The 21260-nt window shown below is 43.9% G+C and overlaps 1 protein-coding gene across 12 annotated transcripts in view; it reads right to left on the minus strand.

Moving 5' to 3' along the window:
- The window catches only part of LOC135131536 (tyrosine-protein phosphatase Lar), a 305692-nt gene that overhangs the window by 60780 nt on the left and 223652 nt on the right, over positions 1-21260 (minus strand). Inside the window, exon 6 of one of the 12 annotated variants that reach the window (XM_064059323.1) lies at positions 149-166. The exons of the other annotated variants lie outside the window; for them this stretch is intronic. Within the exon in view, the coding sequence (XP_063915393.1) occupies positions 149-166 (18 nt within the window). The remainder of the gene's footprint in view (positions 1-148; positions 167-21260) is intronic. 12 annotated transcript variants of the gene reach the window in all.

The following is a 21260-nucleotide window of genomic DNA, read 5'->3' on the forward strand; positions in this document are numbered from 1 at the left end:
CAGAACCGTCACTTTAATCAATAACATCCCTCGCACATACGGCGAATATGTTTTGCTTTCCACACTACAAGCTGAGAGATAACGCACAGATGGACTTACGGACTCGCGTCGAAATGGAGGTGTCGAGGTGCTGCCTGATGGTACTCACCGGATCCACCGCGGCGCACTAGAAAAGAAAAAAACAATACATGCCAGTGGGTACAACAAACGGAGGGACACAGATTCCGCTAGTGACCGCAAGTGCACTAGAGGAATCATCTGCCGGTCGATTACGACAGTGGTGGCGGTTAGAGCACCAACTAGGATGAAAACATAAAAATCAATCTCTTGGCGGGAAGAAAAATTCTGGACGCAGTCGGTGGACACGCCACTTTCGACTTCGATTGGGCACAACAATCGCATCAGCGCAAACGTTAGCAAACAAACGCTTCTCGGTGAATGAACATACGAATTGTGCCTCAACACAATTATTCTCCGTACAACGAGCGTGGAATTTACACATGTGACGGCGAACTTTAAACTTACGACGTCAACTTCACGACTCTTCTCTTAATTACCATTTATTAGAGAAAGTTCGCGGTTCCGTAAAATCCAACAGGATGTGCAAGCTCGCCACAAAAGAGAGAAAAGAACGCTCAGGTGTGAAGCCATGCGGAGTATTCAAATGAACAACTCTCATTTGTGTTAGGTTGCATTAGGAAACTGTAACTTCCCTAATAAAATGAGATCCCGAGGCGGTGCGCGACGTTCATTTCGCCTTTTGCATATGAGTAAAACCCTTTTCGACAAATCCGAATTTATTCCGTTCGAATATTCGGACCGCAGTTCCGCAATTCCCTGGGAGCAATTCCATGTTCGGGATTGTAATTGCTTAGCCATACTGGTCTATTATAATGGCTGTCAACGTGATATTTCCGAGCGTGCCGAAGCCGCCATAAAACGTAATCGTTGTCGCGGTCTGTACCCTACATATAGACCCATCGTCAGCTGTAAAACCTTTCTTTACGACCGTTACCAACATTAGTGTTGCTTTCGGAAGGGAAGGTAGAGAGGACGACGCGACGAACACATGGCGACGCGGAACGTGGGTGGGACCTCGTCGGATATTCGTTCGAAAGTGGCGCAGTCGGTCGGATCGTTGAATTACAATATCGAGTAAAAATACATCGCACAAGCGGCAAGGGACGACGAAGATAATGAATCGCTCGCGAAGACCTTCCCTTTCGCAGTTTATGCTTGATTTACGGCGCGAGTACTCTTGCAGTTATAATAAAACGGCCCTCTTCATAGTCGAATATGAAAATCGGGCCTTGTTGCGGTTTTAAGTGCGGATCTTATGCCTACCACCTGGGGGGACTTTTTCGTATGGCGCTGTAAAGCGCGAGCGGTTGAAATTGCTGAAGTTGCGAGCTAAATGAGTGGTAATTTGGGCTTACGTTCCGCAATGGTTCCGTCAAATTGAATGCGGGGTGTTTGCGGAAAACCGCCAGGTGTATGTGCATTTTCGTTGTTCAGCGGCGGACGAATCAAGTTGCACGTACAACACACAAAGAGTACATCCCGTGGCGTAATAAATATTTGCTCTTTAATTAATACTTTGTAAATATTTACGTTGCAGAGCGAACAAACACGAGAACAACATATTCAATTTTGCAAAAACAATGAAGTAACTGTTTTCGAAATTAGTCTGCACGAAAAGGTAAACGTTCTACTGGTCGAAACATTTATTATTCAAGGATGAGAATACTCGTTCGGTTCGCACATATTTCACCATCGTCGGACCGTGATAATCGACGTCATTAAAATGCGAAACTTGAGAAAAGAACGACGTCGAAATAGAACGACGGACGCATTCTTAAATCTTCAGAATTGCGTGCGTATGTGTGCGTGTATGTGGGTGTATGTGTCTGTGTGTCACGAAAGAATGGTCAAAAGCGAATCCGTTTTAGTATCATCCCTTAAAAGTTTCAGGACATACGAGAAAAGCCTCCGGGCGGGCTGAGAGAAAATAAACGATAAAAGCACAGCGTCCAAGAAAAGTTCCCCAAGACAAACTCGATTTGGATTAAAGTGTTATACAAGAACTATTAAATACCGCAGCAGAAATCCAAAACGGTAAGAACGGATTTAGCTCCTAGAAGAGAGAAGTAATCGATACTCACGTCGACTTTGTTTTCGTCAAAATTAACCCTTACGAGATTAACAATGGAGGCGATTTTTATTGTATGGTGTTTTTCAAAGGACATCGACTTCTTCGAACCGACGGATAAAGTTCGGCGCGAATGACAAGCTTATAATGGCCGCTCGTTTTTCTTATATCGAAGGTACTTTTAGCGTAATGAAAAATTTTACGGCCTCACTCTTATATCGCTTTTCTATTTCTACATGGACTTTACTGCTTAGTAAATCCACATCCGACTCGGATGCTACACGAAAATGGAATTTACGGCAAGACGTTCGCGCCTCAAAAAAGCAACAACGTCGCGCATACGAATTGACAACGCTGACGTTAACGTTACCAACAAATCAATCACAAGACTAAGCCGCCCACCACGTGAAAGTGCACAAGAAAGCTCTGCGTCGCAAAAGCGCACTTCGATCTTTTCTCGTTTTGTCTCAATTAAATATTTTTAGCTGCCACGCTTACGACTTTGAGCGTTCCTCTATAGGAAACGTCGATTAAAAAACAAATTCTTTTCGCCCCTTTCGATTCAATTTACACCTCGCTTCCTAAACCCCGATCCTTCGAAAAATAAGTCTCGTTTAAATCATTTAATTGCTTAAAAAAATCCGAAACCCAATCCTCCTTCGCCCGTCGACCTATTTTTCTCCGGCGCTGCCATAAAACTCTCTATAATCTCTTCAGGGACATGATACCTTCTCCGTCTGGGGCGAGAAAAAAAGTTAAACAAACACTGTGCTAATTTTAATCCCTGCATTAATCTCCTTTATTCCAGCACGGGGGCGGCGCGATGGCCCCGATTTTAATTGAAATAGAACAAAAGGGAGCCATTTCATGCAAATTCGTTCAATAAAGAACAGGTAATTATATCTCCGACTGTGCCGAAGCACCGAAAGGGTTCATTGTCTGCGGGTCGCAGGCGATTTTTGCCCTTCGTCGGATCCGAGTTACGAGAAATAATTTCGTGACCGTGTCGCTCGTTCCGCGCACCCCAGTGCTCGCGCCGCGGCCCTCTCTTCGCTCTCGCCGATGCACATCATCACTGCGTCCCACCTTGGTATCGTGTCGTGCACATTTCGAGTATTCGTGTGCCGAACACATCCTAGAAAATGGGAAGTAACGCCGCCGCCCGCCGCCCCTCCCGTAACCGCGTTTCGGCACGAAAGACGCCTGCAAGCGTGTAACCGGAGCCGGTTTTACAGCGTTTCAGGAGTCTCCACACACGCCATGCTAAATCAACAAGCCCGCCACAGCGCTGTTATGCATTCATAAATACCCATACACGTATTGTCGTAAGGCAAAGAAATGAGGCGAGGGCGTTCCGTATCTGGGTTCTTATGCGATTTCCTGAATGGGTTCTAGCGGGGATGTGTGGGCACGCCCACGTTTGATATTTCGTGACCGGAGTTTAATCATTATTTAAAGGGAAACGGTCTCGGGAGTTGTACGTACTAGTGTTTGAGGAGATCGTTTCGGCGATGGCTTGGCGGAAATGAGTTCGACTCGGTGTGTACGCACCGTCGTCTAATGGAATCTAATGATGAAGAGGGGTGTATTATTAGACGAGGCCGGGGCTATGAATTATTGATTGATAGACCAAGGTCGACACGGAAAAAATGTTAAACAACGCCGCGTTAGCAGCCGTGTAACAGAAACGGTCGCATGAAGTCTATCTTGATTGATTCGGAGTCTTGACTATTTTTGGAGTTTTAGCTTGGGCAACAAAAAATTAATTCGCAACATTCGCCCGAATAAGGGGTAAAGGTTTCAATTTACAACAACGGTGAATAATTCCTCCACTCTAGTACTGTGAGCATTGAAAGTATATTAATATTGCCGTTCACGATTCGTCACGCAAGAAATGTCTACAACTTCTATGTACTTCGACTGAGGTTGGAAAGTATTTGTTGAGACTGAGATTGTGATGTTGCTGGTTTTCCTGTTTAGAATCGTGGGGGCTTAACGTTGTGTTGAGGCAAAAAGTCACCTGGGACTTATGCAGATCGTAACCCGAATCCAGATGAAACGGGAAAACGTCTCAAATGTAGCCAGCTATGTTTGTAGTGAAGGTACGCAGAGTTTAGAGGACAATCTTTTCCTGTATTTTTGAAGGATACATGAACATGTTACGGGCGGTTTAAACGGATATCCCTGCGACCGACAACACACAGAGGCCAAACTTGTCCAACTAAGAATATCCGTCTGGTGTGGAGCCTTCAGGTGTTTGAGAAGTCTACACTTTCATTCCGTATTTGCAACCGAATACCAGCGTAATCCAAGCAGAAATGCTCCATTCTGCCGCCTAATGTCATTAAATCGTCGATTTGTTTGAAGCCCAAAATCGTGTAATCCTCGTCATCCTTCGCAACCCCTCTAAATATCAATAATTGATGTGTTAAAAGTGGATAGACGCTACAGCTCGTAAATATCGCGTTACGGCGAAAGAATGACTCGGCGTCACCTTCCCAGCGCCGGAAAATCCATTTACGGCGATGGCGCGAATACACTTTTTCTCGAGATGATATAGAGCGTACCGACACCTAAACCCTACACATACCTTCGTGCATTATAGATGGGAAATACAAACTCAATATCGTAGGCGACGTGTGCACGTGAAAATTTCGCTCAATTGACGAATATTCGTCGAATTAGAAAGCGTTTCGACGCGGAACATAGGGAAGCGGCGAAAGAAGGAGAAGATGAGTTGGTGAAACTTTTGCGGCTCGGTCTTATTAAAAATGCATATCAGATTTTATAGGAAGCGCAAAATATCCTGCGGAAAGTTCGCCAGTAAATTTTACACTTAATTCTATTACCATTTCCTAAATAATCCCTTAAATGAATTAAGGGCCGAGTTTTCTATTTCGGAAATTTTATAACGAGGATATACCAAGGGAAATTAATGGGGTTTTTATGCGGACGGAGGACACGGAACGATAAATCGAAAAGGTTTATTGCGAAAAGGGAAAAACGCGCCGGTAATGCGAACAATAATGGCTTAACTGACCAACAGAACGTGCAGATTCCTGCTATTAACGGGCGGGAAATGTATGTACGCAAAAAGCGGCGACAAGGAAGGGGTGTGTTTAATTTAACATTAGCTGGCTGCACGTAACGCCGAAGAGTCAACATGTGTAGGACCGAACTCGACCTCGTCCTTTTGACGAGACGAATACCGAAACACCAAAGATCGCCCCTCACGAAAAGACAAACGCGCCGAGTCCACACAATGCGCCATTCTACAAATTCCCGCGTCCTTCGTCCAGAAACCGTATTTTTCGCGAGATTGAATGGCCGAAGCGACCGAAGTAATAAATACGGGTGAGAAAATCTCCCCCAAGCTCGATAAAAGATTCCAACGCGGGTTTGGAAGCTGGAAGGATGTGCATTGCAAGTTGACGGTGCATGAAATGAACAGGGCTACATCCCTCTTACATGCCCGACGCGGTGAGTTTCAGACATTGTGACGTATGAGTCTTTGCACAGCTCAATAGTCTGAAAAGAGAGGCCTTTCCGACCCGGATTCTTTACACATGTAGGGATATAGCGTCGCTAGGAGCGGAATAAGAAGGGGAAAAATACGGCCAAACGAAAATCGCTTATGAAACTAATTACACACTCCATCAAATCTAATTAATTCGTAATCGATAAGCAAGTTCTGGAGTAAATTGGTTTCTTGCGGCACCCGAACGCCCAACGCACGGGGGCGACGCCTTCGGCAGAAATCCACCAACGACGTTTTTACCAACCTGGTTCTATTATTAGTAGTACTATTATTAATATATTATTTTCGCGGCTGGATCGAGTCGGGTGCACCTCCCCTGCAACCAATCGATTCGATTCAAACCCAATTCTTCCGACAGGACGTGGCCGCGTATCTCCAGCGAACACGTCCGGTCAGAACGAAACCCCCTCGGAATTACGCCCATCTAGGATTAAATCTTAAATCAAATATTGGAGGAGCGTCCCCTAAGATCCCATTGTCTCCGTTCTGGTCGATTTTTGGCTAATTGCGTCGGGTCGAGGTCCCACTTAGCGCTCTTAACGAGGCCACTTGTCGACCGGGCTTCAAAGGGGCCTCCGGCCAACACTGTTTGATGGGAAATGCGATCCTTTCTCCGAACACCCTTTGTGAAATCGGAGCCGTTTTCGGCCAGGTTTCCACTCGCTGTGGGGGCGACGAACGATTCCATTAGCATCGGAACGTGTGATGGCCCCCAGGTGCGTGTTAAGTCGCTATCGATTGGACGGCGGCGGTGGCGGCGATCACGCTATACCAACTTCTTGCCCGGATAAAACGGGGCGTTCGTGGAACGCTCCGGTCCTAAAATCGCCGGGATATCAACGCGAGTATCGACATGTAGAAGACGGTGCGGAGTGGCGGCGCCGACGACGGGGAGGCCGAAGATCGACAGCCGCCAGCCGGGGCGGTTTCTTGTGCGTTGGTGTAGGCTCCAGGGCCCTGCTATCATTTAACTTTCAATAGAGCCACCGTCGAATCGCATCACTCGAAAATGCTAAATCGATACGAAAGCGTGTTCGGTATGATTAATTAGAGCCGAGTTGACATCGTGGAGACACAACGAATATAAGTCATCGCCAATAATCAATATATAAGTAGTGGTATTCGATTACCGCTTCCCTAATTAAATCCATTCGAAGCCCGATTTTGAATGCGACCCACGTATCCGACGACCACCTTTCAAATTCAACTTATGATATATTGCGGTGGCGTCGCTGTAATTATATACCAACCTTAGACCGACCGCCGCGAGCACCACAATGAATATTCATTACGTTTCGAAACACTGCACACACCCATAGGGAGAAACGTATTCGTTAGCGAGATGTATGAATAAGGACCTCCGGAATTGGAAGGGATACACACATATACATACAAGGTATTATGGCAAAGTGGCAAAAACGGAATAGATGCTCTTTTCGCTAATGAATGTTTTATGCGGTATGCAACGAATTCAATTCCACAGCCACCACGATCGAAACGACGCCTTCCAAAGGGGACCAGAACGAATAACCTATAGTGTTGTGTTTTTGTTTTGACGTTCAATTCGGTGCACAAGTGACAAATGATACCTGATTGTAATAGGAAAAGCGACCTGGCTGAAAATTGAGAAATACGGCGGATGGGCTTGGGGAAGGGTTGGATCTTGAGCCTGAAAGGTGCGGAATGAGACAATTTTTTACCGCACGCAAGGAAACGCAGATTTTCGAGGAAATCCACACATTGCTTTGCGTCTCAATCCAGCCCACAAAGTAGTCGAAAGTATTTCTTTAAATTTGTCTTCAACGTGATCTGGAGGCTCTTCGTGGACTTTCGAGCCCCAAAAGTACGGTTACAACAATTGTACTTGTTTTTAATGTTCAGACGTACCCTCTTTACCAACTAGTACCTTTGAAGGTACGTTAGGGATTGCGGTTGTATGTAATCTATAGTTCTAACGTTTGTTGCTCAGTTATCTTTCGTGCTCCTCTTTCAAGCAACGAGTCGTAACATTTGGTCGTTCCACGGCTCACTACGCTCGCCTCATGCTCGTATCCACCTCGTAATCAAAATTAGCTTCCGACTTCAATTCCACTTCGACGACTCCGGTAATCCATACTCTGAAATAACAAAGCCGAGTGCGTCAAGAATGCGCCTCCCGCCCTCTGCTCTTTTTCCTCCCGCAAACCATTTTCTGATAATATCCGCTGCTTTAATAATGAAGAAATCGTTTAAGGCCGGCAATAATACCGAACACTTCGTAATTCTCGATATTGTTAACGACAATACCATTATTTCCCTCCGCCCGGTTGGAAAATCTGGCTCGGGAGGCGGCTCACAAAACACATAATTACACATTTCCCCCCGAAATTGACTGTTTTATGTTAAAGTCTTTACGAGACCGGATCGATGAATGTTTCTTTTTAATATGCATCACGCAACGAAAAGATTTTTACGCATTTTTTTCCTCTTCGCCGCGCGCGCAAACTCTCTGAACTTTGAAAACGAAATGTCATTCGGTTCGTGCTACACGATTTTCGCTGTTCCGGCCGCGAGCCGACCGATTTTCATAATTAGAAACACAGAAGGGTTTCGTTCTCGTTCGGTTCGTTTTGTTTGCGCCAAAAGATCAACCCGGCGTTGCGTTATTCCATTACGTAATTAAGCGATGGCGATAGCAGCGGCCCCCGTAAGGAACCCTGCGGCGCGCCGCCGATCGTGGAAGGATAAAGTTCCGGCACTTTCGTGTCGAAACTCGGAACAAATACGTTCGCGTCGACGTCCGACATCTTTATTTTAAAACGTGAGACACGTTAGCATGTCCCGCGGCACCCACTCTGATGAAAATTGGTGCAGGCGTGGGACCTGAATTCGTTCGAATCCGGTGTCACAAATGTCAAAGTTTCGGCCTCTCGATCTTTTAAATGGAAATGACTTCGGGACTTTGTGCCGTCATCGGATGTTCATCTATCTTTATTTCGTCGATCTGGACCGGAGATCGAGGGAGAAACTGTCGGCGGCGGAGGAGGAAGGGAAAGAAAAAATTTCGAGTTCCAAGGGCGTGTTTTTAATAACGTGCCGTTATTACGGCGGAGGAGGATATAATTAATGAAATAAATTCGATAGCCGGAGAGTTTCTATTATATTGTGTATAAAGCGTCGGTAATTATGAATTCCGAGTTGGAGAACGGTGGAGGAAATTGACAAAAGCATCCGAAACGTCCGGATAAAATTCCGGAGATGATTTAATGGTTTGTCGAGTTCGAGACGGTGATCTTGAGTGCAAAGATGCTTGTGTGGGACAAACGTTTAATTATCTAGAAGACTGGAATATTTGGGGGAAGGATCGGTGCTCCGACAGACGCGCCCGATACTGTTTTTAATGGTGGCGGTTCGAAATATTGATTGAAGAAAAATAAAGGGATTATTCTTTTGAATCAGTCGGCTTGTCTCCGAACCGACACATGACAAGGAATCCCTTTCACCGTAATTTACTTTGTGACACCTCCAGGTCGAGATATCCGGGAGTCTTTCTCTGCGTAATATGTTCGGTGAACACCGGCGAATATAAATTTAAATTTAATGTTTTGTCCCCGGCAGACGGCAAAAATTGATATAGAATCGAATTTTTTCGCCGTCTCCTCCCGCACTAAACTGTAATTTACAATCAAACTTCTCCGTCTCCCACGAAGAGGTTTTAGATTTATTTCGATTTCGGCGCGTAAAATTTGTGTTGTGTAAATTATCGGTTGCTAGTGGAAATTTACATTTGCAAAGAAAAACTGCCATTAAAAACCCGATAATTTACCACAAATTATATGAGAGTTATATAAGAATGGCGGAGTTCGTACGAGACCTCGTCACGCTACGCCGCCATTATCACTTATCTAAGTTTCAAACTCTCTGGCGTGATGCGGGAAAAAATACGAAAACGATGATGGACGGTGTGCTTCCGGATTTTTTCCAGATTTGTCTTTACGATTTATTTTTATTTCCATTATTACTCCCTTTATCACGTCACGGCGGCATAAAGACAAACTTATCTACTTCCGACCTGTTCGTCACCTCCGATCGTCGCGTCGCGGCGACGTTAAAGCGCCAACCGTCGGAACGCACACCTCAATTCCCACTTCTCTCCGTCCCCGCCGCCTCCCCCGCGTCGAACAAGAGCAAGCACGGAGCACGCACGGCGCCCTGCGATACACCCGACTTCTTGCTCCGTCCTTCAAACTTCCGTCATAAATCCTCGCAACTTTTTCCTCGCCTATCATCTTATGATTTTTTAATTTTCTCCTTGGCACCGCCGAGTGGTGCCGAATACAAATTAATCTCATAGTTGTCGCACGCAGACCTCCGATAAAAAACCCGACCAACGAAAGGGTCAGAAAGTTGGCGATCTGAAAAAAACCCTAATCCTATAAGAGTAACACAAACTGTCATTAATCACGGGCTTATCTGGTGTTAGTGACGTCACTCAGGTCCGAATTCGAACGCGGCACCGGCTTTGTTCTGTGACGACGGCGACGTCGAGGCGACACTCCCGACCTAATAGCGTAATTGGGTGCAGAAAAAAACCGACGTTCAGACGGAAAATCCTCCGGTAATTTGGCTCCGGACCGCATCGGACGATCGCGCTTTTTCCGGGATTAAGCTCGATGTCCGTTGATTAACAACGAAGGCGGCATTAGCGGTGCTACGACGGCGCTAGATGGTCACGTTATGCGTGATGGTGCCCTTCTTGGGGGCGGCGTGTGGAGGAAATTGCATTCGATGTTACGTGGTTGGGATATGACGGGTCATAGGAAATTAATAATTTTACGTATCGGGTTTTTGGCTTTGTTCGAGGTTATCGGGCTCGACGGGTTACTGGGGGGGTAACTGGCACCGGCCACGTACCGCAGACAGAAATATAAAATATAGCGCCGAGATCTAAAAAATAGGAGGAGAAAATTTCAAAGGGGTGGTGGGCGGGATCGATTTTACTAAAGTTTTGGCAAGAGATCGTATAAGATTTCGACATCACCACTAAACTAAAAATTCCACAGATGAAGCAAAATTATTTAAAATGAAGTAATAAAAATGTGATCTTTTATAACCCTAATATTATTGGTCAAAGGATGTCAGCAGTTGAATTGGGTAAGACCCTTTTCACCCAGCTCAACAAATTATACCTATCCTTTCCGCTTAGGCCAATTGGAGCTTTCAGTCTTAGTTGTACTTTCGTGTCGTCGTGCTTGTTCTCAGTTTCCTCTTATATGTCGTGTGTTTTATTTTTATTGTTTATTCGATATTGTCTGTAAATCAGTCTATTTAAGGACTCTTCCTATTTAATACTTTTGTTAAGTCAGTTCATCACAACTTGTCATTTTTACTGTGCATTTGATGTAATGTTGCCCACTCTGCAGCCACGCGAGCATTCCATCTGTTCAGTAAACGCAGAAGTACCATGCCCTTTTTAGTTCAGAATTTACTTCGCGCCTGCATCGTCCAGCTTCCTGTACCATGGATAAACGCAAGTCGACTGTTATTCAACGAGTCGAGACCCTTCAGGAAAGCCACTCCTCAACGCAAAAATAGTTTTCCGCTCGCCTGGATAATGTAGTCCCTTTTTCGCGTCCTGCCAATATGCGTCCGTATAAAATCAAGAATGAACCGCAGATTAACCTGTAGACATCAATATCGGAATTGGGCCCTTTATTGCCCGACTCCAATAAATTTTTACGGCGCTTTTACGATTTTCATATGAGATGGCTTCATATAAAAATGAATTAAAGTTATAGCTAACCGAGGATATAGTCCTGTCAAATTGTCGAAACGAATGCTTTTTTTTCCATTTTATCGTCCACTTAATAAATTACGAATCGTGATGCGACACGACGGTGTCAGCCTCGGTCTCGCCCAAGTGGTTTGATTGTGACCAACGACAGCGAAAACGAAGAGTCTTGGGATTTTTGAGGCGATCGAATCGAAGCGATCGGAAACGCCATCCGAAATCAGTTCCGGTCTTGCTTTCATAATAACGTTATTTATAACCCGAGTATAAATCGTATTTGCTTTCGTTTAGTGTTTTTTCAATTATATTGTTGCACTCGTAAATCAAACAATTCAATTAAAATACGGTCTGCGGCGTTATTATTTTAAAATAGTATTTTCAGGCGAATTTTATTGCTTTAATATCATGAAATTCGGCTTGAAACGAATTAATACGGAATTTATGAAAATTAACATATAATCGACGGCCGAAACGTCCATCGTAATTCGCCAATTTACTAGCGATCGACGCTATTTTTACAGTTTTTAGCTCCATATGCCGCAAACGTGCGGATAATTGTTAAAAAATGCCGTGTGTATCCCACCGACTGCGGCAGTCGATATATTAAACTCTTCCCGGCCTCTTCATAAAAATTGATTGAAATCCATTAAACCGCATCGAAATAAACTGCAGATGACGACGGCCACTTTCCGGTCCCATTCGTCCATTAAAAATTTTCCATTTGCCGTCGTAACGAATTCATTAAGTTCAGTCCGGTCGGCATTTTTTCTGTTTGTTCATTACGCTATCTCCCGTGACTCTTTTTATTATTTAAAAAAATCGGAGAGATATCTGGACGCTGCGATCAGTTAACACCACCGGACGCAATGGCAACGGTAAAACGTCCCCTGCCGCCGCCGCCGCGCCGGGGAGACCGAGGGAGGACACTCTTTGTGTGTCAATTCATATTTACGTTGCCGTCTCGCGTTAGCTTCTTTCGTTTTAAATCCGTTGCGAAGCGGAGCAGCGAGAAAGTCTCGAATGCATCTATACTCGGAGTTCTCGGACGTCAGACGCTTTGACAAATAGGACTCTAATTCACTAACGTTAATTTAGCGGATGGGATCGGAAAACGTGTTTTGAAAAGAGCGGGAAGGGTAGGTGGGAATGCATTTGATAGGGTTTAAAAGCGGAAATGGTTATAATAAAAGGCGACAATGCAGGGGCGGCGAGTTTTGATAGTATCGACCTGGCACGTTTTTCATTATTTGGAAAATGGGTCGGGCAAATTGTTTTCGATGTACTGGATTTTAATAATTGATGGAAAGAGAATTGCGTCGGTAATTTTAGATGAGAGATTTAGTTGGATTCTGTATTCAATTGCTGATCTTGTCATGGTTGGGTTGGCAATTTATTGGCAATCGCCGGGTTTTAAATATTTTAAATTGTGAATATTGATTTAAACAACAACGCAAATATTAATAAAATAAAGTTTATTGCACAAACATAGATTCAGTTTAATCAACAGTTACTGCGTACAGGGTGATTCACGAGTAATGCTCCGATGCTATCCCAAAATGACATTTTATCTGGATTTCGGGGAGGTCAACGGTTAACATATCAACGTAGTTCCGCACCATTCTATGATAATGCGCAGGAGCACAGTCCTGTTGAAACAATAAATTTTGTCGTATTTTTTTCGTCATTTGAATATATTTTATTGTAACTCGTAAAGTACCCTGTATGTAGAGCTTCAAGTGCAACAGGGTATTTATGTTAAAAGTAGGTTTAGTTTGAATTTAAATAGCGCTTTTTCTTACTCGCAACTAAATTATTCTAAAACGTTAAAAACAAAAGAAATCGTGTTTTCCTCCAGAAGATTTGCAAGATTTGAGATTTGAGTACTCCGGCACGTCCGACGTTTCGGGCTCACTCTTCCACGTCACGTGTGTCTCATGTCGCGTCTCCCGCCAGGCTTCCGTTAATCGAATCAAATCCGGAATTCGGCACCGTCTCCGAGCAGGTGCAGTCAAAATGAATAATTTCCCCCGCCGACGTTCGCTTCATTGAAACGTCAGCGAATTTTCACCGCGGGCGTCCCGACTGTCAAGTCAACGCAGCGCGCTTAATATTTGAAGCCTAAATAAATTTATAATCCCCGCCAACAAAAGTCCCACCCGGCACCCCCGGAATTTAATTCGGGCGATTCATTAGCAGCGTGTGTGCGTCTCTCCCTCGCCCAACGTCAACAGGTCGAATCCTTTAATCGTCCTGCTAACTTGCAGCCGACCTAATTATCGAGCTTTTAAAGCTAGCCCGCCGCCGACTCGTATTTTATTCACGAGCAGCGAGCTTCGCAGGACATCTCCGCTGAATTATGGATGTGTGCATTGTCATTAGATTTTGACGTTGACGTGCCGCTAATTGACATCGGGAGTTTGAAAACAGGGAGGATGGATGTGAATGTTTAATGGGTTTCTTGGATTCGCCGGTGCTGTTGTTTGATCAAACAGGGCGGAATTTTTGCGAGCAAACACAATATTTGCCCTGATACGCCGGGAAATTTTTAAATAAATATTGCGCAGGAATTCGCCGGAGCACAATTGAATTCTAAGCGCTGTTTTTCTCGCAGGATATTGTGATCTATATGTGTTCGCGTACAGGGGATCTATCTGCAAATACGTTACGGAAATATCCACCAATAATGCGCGGGGATACGGCGAGTTCATCATAGAAATAAATCAGGTTTGGGCGGCGCGGCGAGGCTTGTTTGGAATAGCGAGCTTTCGATACACGAGGACGCTTTTTGTCGAAAGCTAACAAGTGGTTCGCTTCCGGTGCAGATTTTTACGGGGAATTTGCGAGGACGTACGCTAAATTGACGATGCGGATTTTGAAGCGATAAGCGGCCGAACGAGCATCGACATGCATTCGCAATTGCCGGTATTAAGCCACGATTACATAAAAACAAAGCTCACTTTTGTAGCAATAGCTCTTTTTGATCGAAACCGCAACCGCTCATTTGGTGATACAAATGGTGGATGCGCCGGGCGAGCATAGGAATCTCGACTGCGAAACGTGCAGGATTCTTTTATTTCTGGCCATTACTTTTCGGTGCGGGATGGTGCCCTAGTTTCTTTATATTTAACCAACAAATATCGCAATCTTGAATATATTTGAACAAGTCTCAGTTTTCTATAATAATGAAATCGAGTTTATGAACCATTTTTTTAACTGTATACTTCACATAACTCCTTTCCCCAGTTTTTAGCGGAAATATGACTGAAGAGTTCATAACAAAGAGAATATTTTATTAAATAAAAAAAAATCTTGATCTTTTCCTCTTGGTTTTCTTAGTCAAGTGTCTTGTTGTTGTTTCCAGTAAAACCGCCGCAATACAAAGTTTTGTCATCCTAGCTTCTTGAAGTTTTAATATGGCTCTTATTTCGTTTCTACAGCGTAGACAACGCCATATACACAGCAGAGCAACAAAGGTTTATTTATAATGACGTCGTTTAAGCACTTTTTAAAAATCTGTACCGGTCCACGAAGTTCAAATCTGCGCCTACAGTTTCTGTAAAGTTCGAAAAAATTCTACATCTTTTTCCTGCACTTTTTGCTTAGCGTTGTCCTTTTTTGTAAAACGTTAGACACGTTTTGTTCCTTGCAGTAATAACTTGTATCAACAGACTTGAAATCAACTATAAACTTTTTCGTCTAGCATTGCAGCTAACGTCGCGTCTGTCTAATTATTCCCGGACGTGTTTCGAGTCGTTTTTGTTTTTGATTCATTATGTTAGTTCTGCGCCCTATTCATATTCGTTTGTCCCATTGCCGCCCTGTTTCCAAGTGTAATTAATCTCCGGGTCGAATTAAATATACACATTAACTTTTTGCCGAGTCTCGTGCGAAATTAACCGGACGCTAAATGAATTCCGCCTCGGTGTGTGAATATGGGCTTAATTAACGTGTTGTGTTGTCTTTAAATTAAAACGGGTTCGATGAAGAGGCGGAGAACAACAGCCACCTATTTTTGATAAAACGCGGTGACCGACGACCTTCGTGCGGGGGAGGAGGGAAGGGGAAGTCGAATGAATCATCGTCGTCGCGACGGAATATCGAAGAAGGCGACTCTGCGAAAACAACGGCGCTTTTTAACTGCGATATTTCACGTGAAAAGGTGCTGTCGTTTCGTACTTTTTCCATTACAAAGAGTGTTTTGTGTATTGTGCACTTTAACAACCGACTTGGAGGCTATTAAGGGTGTTCGTTGGCCGTGCTGATGCGAAAAAAGGCGCGCTTTTAAAAAAGTGCACTCTTTGAAAACGCTGAATGCGATGAAAGACAAGGCGCATCCATTAAAATCAAGCTAGAATGGGAGTACGTTTTACTGAGATTAAGCGGCGCATCCCACTCCTAATCGCCCGATGTCGCACAGAAATCGTAATTGTAGGCAAAAAAAAACTTCCACTGGGATAAATGAACAGCGTTTTGATGATATTTGCATTTGGAATGAACCCGTTTTACTCGTACAGGCATCAGAATGCATTGCGTTGGGATTCCTCCTACGTACCGTCAACATTTTAAATAAACAAATACGTAAATAAATATCTGTATTTCCCACGGGTACAAGAAAATCATAAACATGAATGACAATATTAATGAACTAAGCTATAAATAAATTCTAATTAATTTAATTTCCGTATGTAAACCAACAATATCTGAGATAACACGAAAAGACAATCTTGTGTATACACGGTGCATTGCTTCCGTCGAAGTTCTGCTATAATATTAATTGGTGACATAACATCACTAAAACTTCACGATGACCGAAAGTAAAGATCAACGTAGAAAATAAAATTTTGATTTCGATTGCTAAATATGAGCAATAATATCCAAATTAATACCAATTGTAGTTCATGATAGTGATTGTTGTAGAAAAAATCCTGGAGTTCAGGTAACCGGTTTCAAGCTGCCGTCGTCAACATTAGAACCTCTTGTCATCCCCTCTTGTGAAACACGACATAAACCAACAAGCAAACGTAACCTGGAGCAGCTTCAACTCCGTGCGAGCAATGCCCGGCGAGTAGGCGACACGGCCGAATGGATTTCCCTGTAACTTCCTCCCGGAGCCAGTGTAATTTACTGGAAAATTAATAGAGCCACCACCACACGTTAGCGCACACACACAGACGCACAGTCGCCCCCTAATTACATAAATATTTACACAGCCCTCGTGCTGGCCGGTGGACCTCTTAACGACGACATATTTCACCTAATTAATAACGTTTCAGATCATAATTAGGCGAGTTATTTTTTAATTACGGCCGCAGTTGGCCGAATTGAGTCAACATTATTATCTGAAATTTGCTCTGCGCTCTCGCACACAAAGACAAAATTTGCATGGTTCAGCCATTTATTAAAAAGGGCAACACGTTTTCGGTGAACACTCATAACATAATGGGTTCTGGCCTCGGGACGCACGCGAAATTTAAACAGAGGCGGCTTGCGGACGGAGGGGGGCGGCGAAGCTGTGTCGATTTTTTTACGAATTTTCGACCGTTTGAAACTTTTTTTTACGCTGTAGTACGGACGGGATCGATCGATGGCTTGTTTTTCGCCGAGGTATTTAAAACATGACAGGAGAAGTCGATTTAATAGATAGCAAAGCAGTTGGGGACGAATATTATTTCGAGAACCGGAGGAATTATAAATGAGTAATGGAAAAAAATCAAAGTCTAATGATGATTGATAATGCCTTTTCTTTTCGTGTTATTATGTATCTGTTGTGACAAGCAGAAAATGTTTTTTTGATAATGCGCTTTCCAACATCATTAGTTGGTAATGACTGCACGGTCTCAACAAGACTGTTTTGTTTCAACGATTTTTTCTTTGCATTTTATATTGTCGGAAGCCAAGGTTACATTTATTTGGATTTGATATAAAAACAATAGAGGATTCAATATGGATCTCTGCGGAACTCCTCTAACGGCAGCTTTGTTGATAGACAATGAATTTTATTGGTTTATCGCATCGCATCTTGTTAAAAGATATTTAAAAGAGAGTGCTTGTTTCTGCAAGCCGCGCACCGGCAAAAGTAGCGAACGGTGTTTCCAACGCCGCGAACTGGTTGCGTTCCAATCATTTTTTACAGTCCGGGTCCCCGATTATCGCCAAACCGTCGCCCGATACCACCCACACGGATTGGTATGCGACAGTGGCACGGTTGATCCGTCCAATTTCCGGACTCCGGTTTCCCATTCCGGCATTTAGCGGGCGCGCGACACCTACTGCAGGCACCCTTGATTTCCCGCAAGCTAAGACTGACTTCCGTTTCTGGTCCGATAACGCCCCCATAATAACTGTGAAGTTAGCGTCGTACATCTGCGTTGCGGTCCGAAAGAATTCCGCCTTGTGCGTTAAGTTCGTTAATCTCAGCGTGGCAAGATAACGCTCTCTCTGTGTGTGACGAAGGTGCGATTTTAATTAATTGAATTATTGTTTTATGAGAAGATCCCGGAGGATTATGCGGGAATAAGGACGTGATTTATTGCGACGGGTTCGACACCTGTTCGAGGATTAGAGGCCATGGGCGGAGGGGCACTGTGGGCGTGTGTTCGAGCCTGCGAAAAATTTAAAAATCGGTAAAGAGACACGAAATGTTCATATTTTATAACACTGGGTTCGCAGCTATCTCCCTTTTTCATTTTGTTACGGTAACTTCTCCAAGTCACAATGTTACAATTCTGGCAATTTTCGCTTGATAAACCGGAACAGTGAGACAAAAGAAAACGATCGGCAGACGCTTTCGTTAAGTAACGATTGATTCAAGAATTTACATTCAGCTGTAATGCGATAAATTAAACGTCAACCTCTATTTGAAACTAGAGAAACGCTGAACTAAAAAGCAGAACTGACATTCAAACCGCTGCCTGCCAACGCAAACTATTTTGTACACTTTACCGTGAACAGCCATCGAACTGACACAAACGAATAATTAACAAAATGTGTATTATAATATGGTCCTAATTAAATATAAACCGAATTCCATTAACATCGTTGCATATATAAATTTACTCTAAATAGTGAAATTTATTCGACGAGTTTCATGCAGCAGAAACGAATGCGTGCTATGTTCCAGAATGCCGAAGTTGAACCATTTTGTGTTAGTGCACCTAATTAGTAATCGTTCGTTGGTCTACCAAAAAAAAGGCAAATCTCGAATGCCCAGCGTACCGATTTCGCCCTTTTCTTTCTTTTTCATAATAACAAGCAAGAAAAGTCGTGCCGGATCAGGTCAAGCCAAATTACAGCGATATTGTTCTCAATAACTCAGTGAAGCAACAACCGAAATCGCTCGTACCAAAAGAAGCGAAAGAATTGCTAATTAAGAAGTTCTGCGGTTACGAAAAACTTGGACGAAATTGTGCAAGAATGCGGAGGATCGAGCGTTCGCCACCAAGCGCCCCGATACAGAAATGTTCCGTTTAAGGGGAATATTTTCGCCCTTTAGATGAAGTTCTGTGACTTATAGCACCGTTCGTCTTGTTTATAAGTAAGTATCGCGGATCGGTTTTTCCGTATGCCATATCCGAAGTACATTACCGCAATGTGCCCGATCAGCGTGTTTCAGAAACTCGATAATGAGCCAAAGCAGCGTTAAATTTTAATCCAAACCTCCATTATTTAGATCAATTCTCACAAAAATTACTAGCCGTGAATCGACACCAATTCCACGTTGATACGCCGCCAGTAACGACCTTTCGTTCCCTCCCCCCATAAATAATTTTTTTGTTTTCCATCGATTCGAGCACTCTCGATATTAAACGGACAATTAAATAGTCCACCGAATGCATACACTGGCCAGTATTGAAAATGTCTCGTAAATTACAAGAAAATGGCAACTATTACAGCGGGGTTTCGTTATCGTCGAACAAAGGTCGAGGTCGATGTGGCATTTTTCACGTCCAACCTGAAACTGCCTCGTAGCCGTCATGAAAAATAACGAAGAAAACAGAAAGAGAGACGAAAAAACATACACCATCAGACATAATTTACCGAATCGATCTGCCCATTGAATATTTCATACAGCACCGAAGTGAGAACTTTCATTAATGTTTCAAATTGGAGTGCATTTTTCATAGTAATGCATACTCGATTTACATACTGGTCAAAATTTCATCCGTCCTTCCTTTACGGGCGCAGAACGAAATACAAAGAGGGAGTGACGAGCCCGCCAGATTCGCGCCAACAATGACCCGAAGGGACGGCGGCAAAAAACACCCCAGAAATGTCACTAGGAGAATCGCGTGTTATGTCGTCATTTTCGTTCGTGTAACGTTTGCGCGTCTCATGCTGTATTAATCGAGTACGCTCGCACGGCACCGGTTCGCAACAAAGAAACATAAAAAGCTTATTTCTGTAAAGTTCGGGATTTAAAGCAAACATCGGCCACGTCGACCCGGCAATTACCGTTAAAAGCCGGCCGCGACCAGGAAATGTAGGGCCATTCCGAGAAATGAAACAGAAGAGCGACACCGGAGGAGGACAAAGAGTTTGCCGCCAAAACGGGACCGTCCGTTTACAAGAGATCCTGGTCACGGCACCAAATGCACTTCTCAATCGAACCGTTTTTCTTTAATACATCGCTAAAATCCCACTTTGCTCCTTATATCATTTTTGGAATGAGGATAAATAGGTTGTACTATGTCTCGACTCTGGTCGTTAGTGAAGTATCCTGGTCGCGGCACCAACTCTTGGATCGCGATTCTCGACACAACTAAAAAAGTCCTTTCGTAGGTACCGGAAGCTGTGACTATGATGTAGTGGTCGGTCGGTGAGTCTGGCCAAGACGGCGGAGCTGTGTACTCCTGCGAGTAATTTCATCTGGCGCATTGCCCAGGGCTGTGCCGCCCCTCCGCGCAAAACGTCCCCTAAATCGCAGCCCCAGTCTCGTGCCGACGCGTTAATTTAATTAAATTAACCTGTGCACGGCCCATTAAAAAAACACAGCGACATCGTCCGCCGCAAAACGCCAAACAAGCTAATGGCGGGTCTCCGGTCCACGAAAATGACGTGACTTATGGCCAATTTCATTAGACATCTGCGGTTTGTAGTGCGGTCGCAATTGAGATTTATTTTTGTCTGGCGACACACTCAACCCGTCGTCTTGGTTTCCGACCTAAGATTTCCCAAGAGACGGCCACTAATTTGATAAGGGCGTAATTGCAGAAATGGTGAATTAAGAATAAAGCCCCAACAAAAAAATCTCTTTGCAGAAAATTTAATTTCGCCGGTGGAGTTGAAAAACAGCCACTTAGACAAGAATAACAGTTGTGTGTGTGTGCTTTTCAGAAAAGCCGGTTTCACGTCGAAGGAAAAAAGTGCGGCGGTGTGATTGTTAAAAAGTTGGCCGGGAAAGAAGGGAACGATTTCGCTCCGGGTAAAAGTCATAATATACAAGAAAAACATTGCGGGCCGGATATTGCTAAATCAAGAATAATACACGAGCGGAACTTTTACCCCCGAAAACAAATCATGCAATCAACCGAACGCTTAGGATTTATCTTTATTTTTTATGAGTCCACCTTTTCGCCGGTACGGTATTTTTAGCGGAGGGAGTGCCGGGATTGTTTGCTCCGACAACATTTGGAAAATTCTGTTCAAGGTGGCTGGCGAGGGCAAACGGCGTAAATGCGGCGACTGCAAACTGGTGCCGCTACTGGGGTTTACAAAAAAATCTTGCTGAATTAATAATTTTGAGGGGGAAGCAACAACGCTGAGACTGGGAAAACGGACAGATACCGTTTTAATTCTGCGATAAA

The sequence above is a fragment of the Zophobas morio genome, unplaced genomic scaffold (genome assembly GCF_036711695.1).
Source record: "Zophobas morio isolate AGI-343-1 ecotype UQ-CSIRO unplaced genomic scaffold, CSIRO_AGI_Zmor_V1 ptg000020l, whole genome shotgun sequence".
Classification (NCBI taxonomy): domain Eukaryota; kingdom Metazoa; phylum Arthropoda; class Insecta; order Coleoptera; family Tenebrionidae; genus Zophobas; species Zophobas morio.